Raw genomic sequence first — 12,404 nt, 5'->3', positions numbered from 1 at the left:
TCTGGTTCCATCATCTTCTCTTGTCCTTCACCAACCTAGCCATTCTCAGAGATCACTCTAGCTTCCAAGTGCACCCACACAATTGTCCCTAGATGGAAACACCTTGACTCAGATGCGGTCTAATTGGCTCAGAGGTGGGCACACTTCCGTGAGTGCCACCCGACACACATTGGCCTTTAGTATCCACGTTCCACCCTGGCTGGTCTTTCTCTTTTCTCTCTGATGGTAGAGAAGGAGAACAGAGCAGGTGCATGAGAAACCACTTAAAATCATGGGATAATCTGACCTGCCTACTCCCTAGGTAACCAAGAATCATGAAGTATGGACAAAGTTATTTTTCCCTTTTTAGGCCCCATTTTACATATTTGTAAAATGTGGAAGTTGGATGGGCTGTATGATTTCTTTTTGTTCTAAGACAATTGCATTGACTTTATTTAGTTAGGGAATGGGGGCCTCAAGTAAGCAATGGCCATGCTTCTCTCATCTCTCTTAGAATCCTTGGTTCCACTGTACCTTATGCTGAGAGAGATTTATTTTCAGAGAGGTCAAGGTCACTTGATTCTAGTAAGTGACAGAGTGTGGCTTGGCTCAGGCCTCTCTGAGCTCCAGGCCAGCAGCTCTCATTGCCTGTTTAAAATGCAAGGAGGGATCATGAGATACTGGATCACTTCAAACACAAGTACTGCAAGAATTCAAAACGGTGCCAGCCTGATGCTTGGTGCATCATAATGATGTTCTCTGGGAGTCCACAGTCCTGAGGCCTCATGGGAGACAATGGGCACACATCCTCACTGGGTAGACAGAGACATCTGATGGACTAGTTCAGGTCAGAGCAGGAGCCTGGTTGCTATTTCAAATTTGACAATCGCTGGGTGAAGACTGAATACAGAAGTATCAGATAATGAGAGGAAACCATGTATGGAGTGGAGAGAGAGCTTGTTCAGGGAGCTCAAGTCAGGGCCCAGAGAGACTCAGCTTCTCTGACCCAGTCTTTGAAGCAGGGAGTGGGAAAATTAGAGCATCAAGGAGGTGACTGAGTCATCTTGGCCAATTTTCTTGTGCTGGAGAGCAGACAAGCAAGCCAAAAGTGAGGGAAAGATGATGTGAGAGAGGAAGAGGGTCTGGAGGCACAGCGATCAGGTAGGAAGAGAGGTGAGGTGGGAAAGCACCTGGCAGAGAGCCTATGGTTTCCCATTTCTGCACATTTCCACCCAAGAGACTTGGACTGCCTACTGGTCGCCTGATATTCAAGGGTCATCCTATAGTACCACCCAGTGGTCATGTCGAGGAGGTGCAGAACCATGCCTAAGAAAGAAGCAGATAGGTAGAAGAGGAAAACGTCCAGAAAAACAAACAAACAAACAGACAAACAAACAAACAAACAAACAAAACAAATCAACAAAACCCAAACCAACCTGAATTGTGGACATGGTGTTGGCGTTCCCAGGAGTCTCTGAACCTAGTCAGAGTCAAATTGTAAAGGTTGTTTATGTTCTGAAAGGTTTCCTCTCTTCTCTGAACTCCAGCTCAGAGATTTGCAAATCTCCCTGGATTTCTATGTTAGGACGGAGTATGTACTGACAGCTGGACGTCCCCTGGTGCATTGGAACAAGTCACTCAGGTCAGTGCAGTCGGACGGAGACGGGAGAGTGGAGCCTTATCACTGGATGGAGATGGAAGAATCACTTCTCTCTCAGCCACACCTTCTTCAAGGTTGGTGAACTTTCCAGAAATAAGCACAGGTTCTTTCTCTAACAAAAGTAGGACCCAAGGCTGGAGCAGAAGGACGGTGGAGCCATAAGATAAGGGTCAAAATACAGCTCTTCTTTCCAGGCGTGTGTGAGAAGGACAGCGACCTCACGGAGCTCGGGACTGTTTTTATTCTCATTGGACACATTGGCACACAAACTTAGTGGGGTAAGGGGACTTGCCAATGACCATATAGATGGGGGAACACGGGGTTGAAAGAAGAGATGAGCCTTGACCTGGATGACTCCCCAGGGCACTGGGTCCACCTCTGTGGGGGACACAGAGCCTGGCACATGCATGTTAGTTGAATTCGTTTATTTTAAGGCGATGGATGAAGAAGCAAAGTGTCCAGACTCTGCTTCTGACCCAGGGCTGAGAGGTGGCTTAAGCTTGTCAGCCAAGTAGAAAAGTGCGTTTGAGAAAGAAAGCCTTCACGAAGGCTTTTGGGAGCTTTGGGCAAGTTTGATTGTTTCTTTAAACATTGAGATCTACTTACTATGTTGTCTAAGATGGCCTTGAAAGGGGTAGGCTTGAAGTAATAGCCCTCCCTTCTTGGGTTTAAGCCTCTTGAGTAGCTGAGAATTACAGATGTTCTTACTGTGTCTGGGTAGGGTTTGGACATGTGCACCTTCCTTCCTTCCTTCCTTCCTTCCTTCCTTCCTTCCTTCCTTCCTTCCTTCTTTCCTTCCTCCCTCCCTCCCTTCTTTTCTTCCTTCATTTCCAACCAGAAGGAAGGTTCTCTAGAACAATCTATACCAAGCATCTCTCATTATTCCACCCTTTATCATACTATATATCATGTGATATACCTTTGTCTATCAATTTGTTGTATGTGTACTTTTAATTATCTTATTCTCCTTTGATTGGAAATCAAATTCCATGAGGAGGGTTGAAGCACTCTGAGTGCTCAGTTCATTTCTTCAGAGTAAGCACTTAACATTGGTGAGTGGATTCCAAGGTAAGGGGACATCAGGCAGAGCACAGAAACAGCCTCTTTGTTGTCAGGAATTGTGCATTTTGCTGCAAGAATGGAGAATACATCATGAAGGTTGTGGTGTACCAAGAGGGGATGCCAGAGGAGGACTGATATGAAGAAGGTCATGTGAGAAGTTTGGATCTATTGTACCTAGGGGAAAGGCAAACCATTGAGGGTTTGGGGGTAGGAGACGACAGACTGAATCTAACCCATGTTTTAGAAAGACAACTGTAACTGACGATAACTTTAGAAAGATAAATGTTGTATTTGTAATGGAAATGTAGTATAATGAATGGATCTGGAAGTTGGTCAGAAGGATGTTGCTTCCGGATGAGAGATGACAAGGGTGTGGACCCAAGTCACTTGTTCAAGTAAAGGAAGATTAGAAGGGAAGAGGGCAGAGATGACAAAAGTGGAGAGTGCCAGCTAGAAGCCACTTGGCAAGGCAGAGTCCCCACAGCAGGAAGTGGTGGCAGGTAGGAGTTTGAGGTCAGTGTAACAGCTCTCGTTGTTGCTCATCTGAGCAGCTGTCTAGACGCTCAGGGGGAAGCTGAGACTCTTGGGGTGGATGCCTCTGGTCTGTCATCAAGGATGGACAATTGAAATCAAGGGGAGAATGAGACACACCGGATGGTGGTGTAGACAGACCGAGGAGGGGTGAAGGTGCCAGTAGACTTCTTCAGAATGCTCACATCATGGGAGTAGGGAGGCAGAAAAGGGTGGTCCTTCCTGTCTTCCCAGCAAAGAGTGCAGAAGGTTGGACACCACTGTGCCCCTGATCAGGGTCAATGTTTGTACTGCATTGCAGTCAAGACTTTGACCTCAGAAAGAATAAATAACTTATTAGCATCTGTAGAGTTAAAAAAATACTTTGAATAAATCTGACAAAAGGTTTGTAGGATTTTCATCCAAAGCACCCTCTTCTTCCTGTTCTTCCTGTGTGGCAGAGGGGACTGTGCTCTGAAGATGAGACCCACTATCCAGAAGAGAGTTTCAGGTATGTGCTTTGGACAGGTCTGGTATATGGAAAGGCACTGGAGCTGGAAGATGCTGATGGGAAGAAAAGATAGGGTGCTGTCCCTCTTAAAGGGGCTGCTCACCTTAGAGAAGATGGAGCAATAAGCATCGGGTGAGGGTAGTATGATGTCACCTGGGTCAGCACAGGAAGGATATTTGCCCTGCTAGGGGTGGGAGGGTCCTGACAACTTACAAGTAGGGCTCATGGGACCACATACTGCTGTAGCTGGACCCTTCCAGTGCTGCATGGAGGCTGGCCATTATAGCATGGAAAAAGACTTTCTTCTAATCTGAGGAGTCTAGAAGCCTTTGCTTTTTAGCTGGGTGTGGCCCGAAAAAAAAATCACCGACTCTGTTTTCTTAATCTGGATCTGCTGCTTTTTGGGGGTGTGGTGGAGGCAAGGAAGGCCATAGCTTCAGATGAGAAAAAGAAGGAGATTTATAAAAGAATAATAATAAAAAAGAAAACACAGGGACCAGGCTTGATGACCCATGCCTGTAATCCCAGCCCTCAGGAGAAAGAGGCAGAAAGATCACCACAAGTTTGGGGATAGCCTGATTTATACATCGAGTTCCAGGTTAGCTGAGGTTACACAGAAAGATAGTATCTAAAATAAACTAAAACCAAACCAAGCAAGCAAGCAATTAGCAAGCCCACAGGGTAGGCCAAGGGGGTGGAGGACCCTTTTTGGGTGACTTAGCATCAATACTCACAGACAGTCCAGGCTTGGAAAATCCTCATTTGCTGTTTACACCTTCAACCTCCCCCATCACTCTAGATAGCAACACTCCTTAATTGCTCAGGCCCAGGCCCAGTCGGAGCCTTTGACTAATCCACTTGAGCTGGATGTCTAATCCCCTTCTAAGAAACAAGTCTATGATCAGACACTGTAATCTTTTATATGCCTCCCTTCACCCCTTGAAGTAGCAAGAGAGATGTAAAAAAAAAAGTCAGGTGTTGTTATGACTTTGTTCAAAATTCAATGGTTGTTCTCACCCTCAGAAACAGAGCCAAAGTCCTCTGTGGCCTAGAAGCCATCTGTCCCTGAATACCTTTCTGACCTCATTTTCAACCACCCTCCCTGTGCTCATTCTGCTGGGCCAGCTGCCTCCTTGTTGGTCCTCAAACTCAGAAAGCACAGAAATGACAGCATTGGCTGTCCCCAGTGCCCTGAGGGTTTTGGCTCAGTTTTAAGACTCCACTATGTTCACAGCAGCCTTATTTATAATAACCAGAAGCTGGAAAGAACCCAGATGTTCTTCAACAGAGGAATGATACAGAAAACGTGGTACATTTACACAATGGAGTACTACTCAGCTATCAAAAAAATGACTACATGAAACTCTTAGGCAAATGAATGGAACTAGAAAATACCATCCTGAATGAGGTAACCCAGTCACAGAAGAACACACATGGTTTGCACTCACTGATAAGTGGATATTAACCCAAAAGCTTGAATTACCCAAGACATAATCCACAGACTGCATGAAGCTCAAGGACGACTAAAGTGCGGATGCTTCAGTCCTTCTTAGAGGGGGAACAAAATACTCACAGGAGGAAATACAGGGACAAAGAGTGGAACAGGGACTGAAGGAAAGGCCATCCAGAGACTGCCCCACCTGAGGATCCATCCCATATGCAGCCATCAAAACCAGTCACTATTGCTGATGCCAAAAAGTGCTTGCTGACAGGAACCTGATATGGATGTCTCCTGGGAGGCTATGCCAGAGCCTTACTGATACAGATGAGGATGCTTGCAGCTAAACATTGGACTGAGCAAGAGGACCCCAATGAAGGAGTTAGAGAAAGGATTGAAGGAGTCCCAGGGACTAAACCACCAACCAAAGAGTACACATGTCGGGATCCATGGCTCCAGCTGCATTTGTAGCAGAAGATGGCATTGTCTGGCATCAATGGTAGGAGAAGTCCTGGGTCCAGTGAAGGCTTGTTTCCCCAGTGTAGGGGAATGCCAGGGTGTTGAGGTGGGAGTGGGAGCCTCCTCATAGAAGAAGGGGGAGGAGGTATGGGAGGGAAAGGGGATAACATTTGAAATGTAAATATATATAAAACATCCAATAAAGACTCCACCCCTTTAAGGGTTCTTCACTTGTATTTTGCTTCTACATTACCCCTCAGCCCTGTGGCTAGCGCGTAGGAAGCACGTGCCGACTGCATGCAGTAGTAGCCTGGCCTGTGCTGTGTACCTTTGGGTATGAAATCTGCTCATCTGCAAAAGCATGCACCCCCTTCCTCCAAGGAACGGAAATCACCTCAAGCGTACCAAGTCACCTGGATGTGCAACCACCAGCCACCAGAGGAAGCCACACGATAGTGCTGCAGATGAGGGTGTGGCAACCTGTGGTCATCTCTGAAGCTGTCCTAACGGCCATGCACCCAGAGAGAGCTGTGACTGTTAACTGCAGGCCTGAGTTTCTGAACCAGATGCACTGCCTCTCCCCGCTGCACACACATTCTTCAAACAACATCCTTTCTTTGTAAAGGGGAAGGTGAGATTTTGAGCATTTAAACTGAGTTTTCGCATCTATCTGTCAAGCCCCAAACCCCAGCACCTCCAGTCACCTGAGGTCACATCTCTTATGACACTCTCCCTCTTCCCTCTTCTAAAAATACAGAATCCAGAAACTGAAGCTCTCCTGAAGTTAAATAGCACTCCTCTCTGCTCCGGTCTTTCCTGGAGCAGCATTCTCAGTCTTCCTAAGATGACTTGAATCTAGCCAAGGTGTCACTGTACCTAGCAAACACTGCTGCCAGCTCTGTGCGCTTCAGAGATGAAGAAAGAGGGGAGGGGGAGGATATTAGGCATTAACTTGGGGTATAACTTGGGCAAGGGGCACCTATCAACCTTAGCCTCCAAGCAAATTTGACATCTCTGGCTTCTCTGTTCCTGACCTTACACATCCATGTCTCTCTTCTAGACCCTCTTCATCCTTCCTTTCCCTGTGGTCCTTATGCATGCAGACCAGCTTTGCAGGCCCTCAGCTCTGAGCAATGTCTTAAGGATCATCACCTCAGAGATCCTAGGCTTGCCTAATTATCACAATTGTAAGAAGCTCAGTCCTCTCACCCCTCCCACTCCCCTGTGCTGAAACCCCCTCCTCCAGTGTCTACCTGTGCTATGTCCCACTGTGATTAGTGGCCTGGCTTTTGCACCCTTTCTCAGGGGGTGGTCAGAAGGGATGGTAAGAGGTGAGGATTGGGTGGGGCAGCAGGGCAGGGCCTCGGTTGTGAGCTGTGGATCTGATCTACAGATCCTGGAATGAGGGTGTGTGTGTCGGAGGGAATGAGCAGAGTTAGCTCAAGGTACTGAACAAAGTGGAAAGAGTCAGTCTTGGAGATCCTCAGTGCCTCATACAGCTCCGGCCTCTTCTTCATCCTCAGTCTCGAAGAAGCTCCTTTTAAAATAGCCTCCAGATGAACACCCAGGGTTTTTTATGTGGCAGATCTTTTTGCCTGCAAAACTGTTTATGTTATGCAATGAAGAGTGTAGCCATGGTCTGTTAGCCATGTGAACATCTATAACAGCCAGCATAGCTTCTGGCCAGTGTGAAAGGCTGTATGTGCCTCACCAACGTGAGAACTCAGCCCACGGTAAAGCCACTCAACATTCTGTTTTGTCTGAGCTGCCTTGTCAAAAGTAAAGGTGTGACTTTTCCTCAGGCTTTTACCATTCTAAGATCACGAAAGCATTCATTTCTGTCCCTTTGGGCATTCAATCTTGTGGGACTCTGGGTTTCAGATATTGGCTTGGGTGTCTGACTTGCTCAATTCTGCTAGGTCTGTTCCTTGGCTGGACAAACAATAGCTCATTAACTAATGTTTTAAATGCTTCCATAAAGCATGGGTTTTAGGGTTAAATTTAACTGCAACCCCCCAGCTGTATAAAGCATTGACTCCATAAAATGTGGAAGACTATAGAGTAAAGATTGTGTGGACAACCTGATTACAACTCTATTGAAAGCAACAAGGGGGTAAGATTCCTAGCAAGCTCAGAGAAAAATGGTTTGACAAGATTTCTAAAAACTGTGAGATTGAATAGAATTATGTAGCAGTGGGGGATGGGGAGCTGGGGGTAGCCAACAGAAAGTCCCAGATGCCAGAAAAGGAAAAGGTTCCCAAGACCCAACAGGGATGACATTGGCTGAAATACACAACGAAGGGGGAGAGAGAACCTGTAGAGACCATATTGAGAGGTTACTTTGAGGGATGGGGTCACCCACCCATCTCAAAAATATTAACCCAGAATTGCTCCTGTCTAAAGGAAATACAGGGAGAAAGAGTGGAGCAGGGACTAAAGGAAGAGCCATTCAGAGACTGCCCCACCTGGGGATCCATCCCACATAGTCACCAAACCCAGACACTACTGCTGGTGCCAAGAAGTGCTTGCTGACAGGAGCCTGATACATCTGTCTTCTGAGAGGTTCTGCCAGATCCTGACCAATACAGATGTGAATGCTTGAAGTCAACCATCTGACTGATCACAGGGGTCCCAATGGAGGAGTTAGGGGAAGGACTGAAGGATCTGAAGGGGCCTTATCTGGCATCAATGGGAGGAGAGGCTCTTGGTCCTGTGAAGGCCTCAGTGTAGAGGAAGGCTAGGGCAGTGAGTCAGGAGTGGGTGGGTGGGTTGGGGAGCACCCTCATAGAAACAGAGTAAGGGGAGGTGGAATAGGGAATTTGCAGAGGGGAAATTGGGAAGGGGTATAACATTTGAAATGTAAATAAACAAAATATTCAATTAAAAAAGCCTGTGAGATTAGATTACAAATTAAAACCAAAACCAACCAATCAAACAAACAACGAAACAAAAAACCCAAGCCATCATTTAAGGGTTCTTGAAATTCATCAGATACAAATAATCTATTGAGGCTGTTCATGAAAAATTGTTGCACGTCTGGTAAGAATGTGGGAGTTTGTGGTGTTCCCTTGCTTAGGAATGCTTTCTCCTCTGCAAGCTTGGGTAAAGTCAGTAGGGCTGTGAGTTCTCTCAGAGGACATTGCATTGGTTTGGAGAAGAGGACAAAGGTTCCACCTGAGTACAGTTTTCAGTTCATGGAGCAAACCTGATACAAAACAAATGGACCTGCTCTCAGCCCTACCAGCCTGTAGTTGTGAGGCTGTTGGTGGGGAGCTGAACCAATGGGTTATCCAGCAGCCTGATAGAGTCTGGAAATAAAGAGAGCCTCAAAGGGAGTGCATCTTCCTTCCACATGTATGTGTCTGATGGGTGGCTGAGTTCAGACGTCCGTCCCTTTATGCTGGTGGAAAGTGGAAGCCGATGACCCTTCTATACTTTGGACACTCCATTCCAATCCTGATCCACTACTAGTGGAAATCTGATTCAAGGTTTCAAAGGCTAGAAATCATCAGCATCTTCACTGGAGAAGTCACTGATGGGTTACACCTTTGGGCATGTCGGTAAGAGTGCTTCCAGAGAGGTTTGACCAAGAAGGAGTACACACCCAGAATGTGCTTGGCACAATCCCACATTCCAGAGCTGAGCACCAACAGTGCTCATCTCTCTTGTTTTCGGACCTTGGGGGCGATCTAACTAGCTGCCTCACTCTCACTTCCATGACTACTCTCCTTAGCAGACTGTATCCCTTCAAACATGAGCCCAGTGAACTTCTTCCTTTCCCAAGTTGCTTTTGTTAGATACTCCTACACAGCATAGTAAAGAGGAAATTAACCAATACAGTGTTTAAGCCCAACTTCTGAGTCATTGTCTGGCTATTCTGTGGACACAAGAACAATTTCTCCAAAGTTTGAAAAAAAAAAGGTAAAAAAAAAAAGGTTAAAAAAAAACCAACCTGAAGAAACTGAACAGAGACGTTAGTAGCATCAGTGCTGTACAAAGAAGAGGCACATAACCTCAGGTTAAGTTGAGGCAAAAAAGTCAAATCAAACGGAAAACAAGCAATAATTCTTAGACTGTTGTATGGGAATTTAACTGGTCAATTGGTCAATAGCTTTCAAAACTACACACACACACACACACACACACACACACACACACACACACACACACACACACATTTGCCTTTTAACTTAACAACCCTTGTAGTGGCTTGTATATGCTTGGCCTATGGAAAGTGGCACTATTAGGAGGTGTGGCCTTGTTGGAATGGGTGTGGCCCTGTTGGAACAGGTGTGGCCTTGTTGGAGTAGGTGTGGCCTTTTTGGAGGAAGCATGTCGCTGTGTAGGCTGGATTTGAGGACTCCTAGTGCTCAAGTTTTGCCCAGTGCACATTCCTTCCGTGGAGGATGATCTCCTCCTGGCTGTCTTTGGATCAAGATGTAGAACTCTTGCTGGAAGCAGCACCATGTCTGCCTGGATGGTGCCATGCTTCCCACTATGATGATAATGAACTGAACCTCTTACAGTGTAAGCCATCCCCAATTAAATGTTATCCTTGGTTAAGGTGTCTCTTCACGGCAGCAGCTCTCTGCTCCCAGACCCCGTGGGAAAGAGACCTCACCGCCTGGTCAGGTGGGCACTCCTGAGGCTGCAGAGCGGAAGAGACCACCAACACTGCCCACCCCTGCCCACATCCCTGGCCCAAGAGGAAACTGTATAAGGCCTCTGGGCTCCCGTGGGGGAGGGCCCAGGAGCGGCAGGACCCCTGCCTGAGACACCGCTGGAACCTGAAGGAAACAGACCGGATAAACAGTTCTCTGCACCCAAATCCCGTGGGAGGGAGAGCTAAACCTTCAGAGAGGCAGACAAGCCTGGGAAACCAGAAGAGACTGCTCTCTGCACACACATCTCGGACGCCAGAGGAAAACACCAAAGGCCATCTGGAACCCTGGTGCACTGAAGCTCCCAGAAGGGGCGGCACAGGTCTTCCTGGTTGCTGCCGCCGCAGAGAGCCCGTGGGCAGCACCCTGCGAGCAAACTTGAGCCTCGGGACCACGGGTAAGACGAACTTGTCTGCTGCAAGTGTCCTGCCTGGTGAACGCAAGACACAGGCCCACAGGAACAGCTGAAGACCTGTACAGAGGAAAAACTACACGCACGAAAGCAGAACACTCTGTCCCCATAACTGGCTGAAAGAAAACAGTAAAACAGGTCTACAGCACTCCTGACACACAGGCTTATAGGACAGTCTAGCCACTGTCAGAAATAGCAGAACAAAGTAACACTAGAGATAATCTGATGGCGAGAGGCAAGCGCAGGAACCCAAGCAACAGAAACCAAGACTACATGGCATCATCGGAGCCCAATTCTCCCACCAAAATAAACATGGAATGTCCAAACACACCAGAAAAGCAAGATCTAGTTTCAAAATCATATTTGATCATGATGCTGGAGGACTTCAAAAAAGACGTGAAGAACTCCCTTAGAGAAACACAGGAAAACATTAATAAACAAGTAGAAGCCTACAGAGAGGAATCGCAAAAATGCCTGAAAGAATTCCAGGAAAACATAAATAAACAAGTAGAAGCCCATAGAGAGGAGACACAAAAATCCCTGAAAGAACATCAGGAAATCATAAATAAACAAGTAGAAGCCCATAGAGAGGAGTCACAAAAATCCCTGAAAGAATTCCAGGAAAACACAATCAAACAGTTGAAGGAATTAAAAATGGAAATAGAAGCAATCAAGAAAGAACACATGGAAACAACCCTGGATATAGAAAACCAAAAGAAGAGACAAGGAACTGTAGATACAAGCTTCACCAACAGAATACAAGAGATGGAAGAGAGAATCTCAGGAGCAGAAGATTCCATAGAAATCATTGACTCAACTGTCAAAGATAATGTAAAGCAGAAAAAGCTACTGGCCCAAAACATACAGGAAATCCAGGGTTGGGGATTTAGCTCAGTGGTAGAGCACTTGCCTAGCAAGCGCAAGGCCCTGGGTTCGGTCCCCAGCTCCGAAAAAAAAAAAAAAGAAAAAAAAAAGAAGAAAAGAAACATACAGGAAATCCAGGACTCAATGAGAAGATCAAACCTAAGGATAATAGGTATAGAAGAGAGTGAAGACTCCCAGCTCAAAGGACCAGTAAATATCTTCAACAAAATCATAGAAGAAAACTTCCCTAACCTAAAAAAAGAGTTACCCATAGGCATACAAGAAGCCTACAGAACTCCAAATAGATTGGACCAGAAAAGAAACACCTCCCGTCACATAATAGTCAAAACACCAAACGCACAAAATAAAGAAAGAATATTAAAAGCAGTAAGGGAAAAAGGTCAAGTAACATATAAAGCCAGACCTATCAGAATCACACCAGACTTCTCGCCAGAAACTATGAAGGCCAGAAGATCCTGGACTGATGTCATACAGACCCTAAGAGAACACAAATGCCAGCCCAGGTTACTGTATCCTGCAAAACTCTCAATTAACATAGATGGAGAAACCAAGATATTCCATGACAAAACCAAATTTACACAATATCTTTCTACAAATCCAGCACTACAAAGGATAATAAATGGTAAAGCCCAACATAAGGAGGCAAGCTATACCCTAGAAGAAGCAAGAAACTAATCGTCTTGGCAACAAAACAAAGAGAATGAAAGCACACAAACATAACCTCACATCCAAATATGAATATAATGGGAAGCAATAATCACTATTCCTTAATATCTCTCAACATCAATGGCCTCAACTCCCCAATAAAAAGACATAGATTAACAAAC

General features: G+C 46.0%; 1 protein-coding gene across 2 annotated transcripts in view; it reads left to right on the top strand.

Annotated features, from left to right (window-relative positions):
• LOC147996484 (uncharacterized) overlaps nucleotides 1–5,055 on the top strand; it is a 62,335-nt gene extending 57,280 nt beyond the window's left edge. The window contains exons 2-4 of one of the 2 annotated variants that reach the window (XR_015676760.1): nucleotides 1,527–1,713; nucleotides 3,673–3,722; nucleotides 4,746–5,055. Coding sequence is in view for 1 of the 2 variants with exons in the window: in XM_087642354.1 (XP_087498480.1) it covers nucleotides 1,565–1,713; nucleotides 3,673–3,722; nucleotides 4,957–5,018 (261 nt within the window). In the remaining variant the exon portion in view is untranslated. The remainder of the gene's footprint in view (nucleotides 1–1,526; nucleotides 1,714–3,672; nucleotides 3,723–4,745) is intronic. The other variant, XM_087642354.1, reaches the window with a different exon arrangement.
• Nucleotides 5,056–12,404: the final 7,349 nt, after the last annotated feature.

Source organism: Rattus norvegicus, chromosome 2 (genome assembly GCF_021556685.1).
Source record: "Rattus norvegicus strain SHRSP/BbbUtx chromosome 2, alternate assembly SHRSP_T2T, whole genome shotgun sequence".
In the NCBI taxonomy this organism is placed as follows: Eukaryota; Metazoa; Chordata; class Mammalia; order Rodentia; family Muridae; genus Rattus; species Rattus norvegicus.
This window is presented reverse-complemented; position numbering and strand designations above follow the sequence as displayed.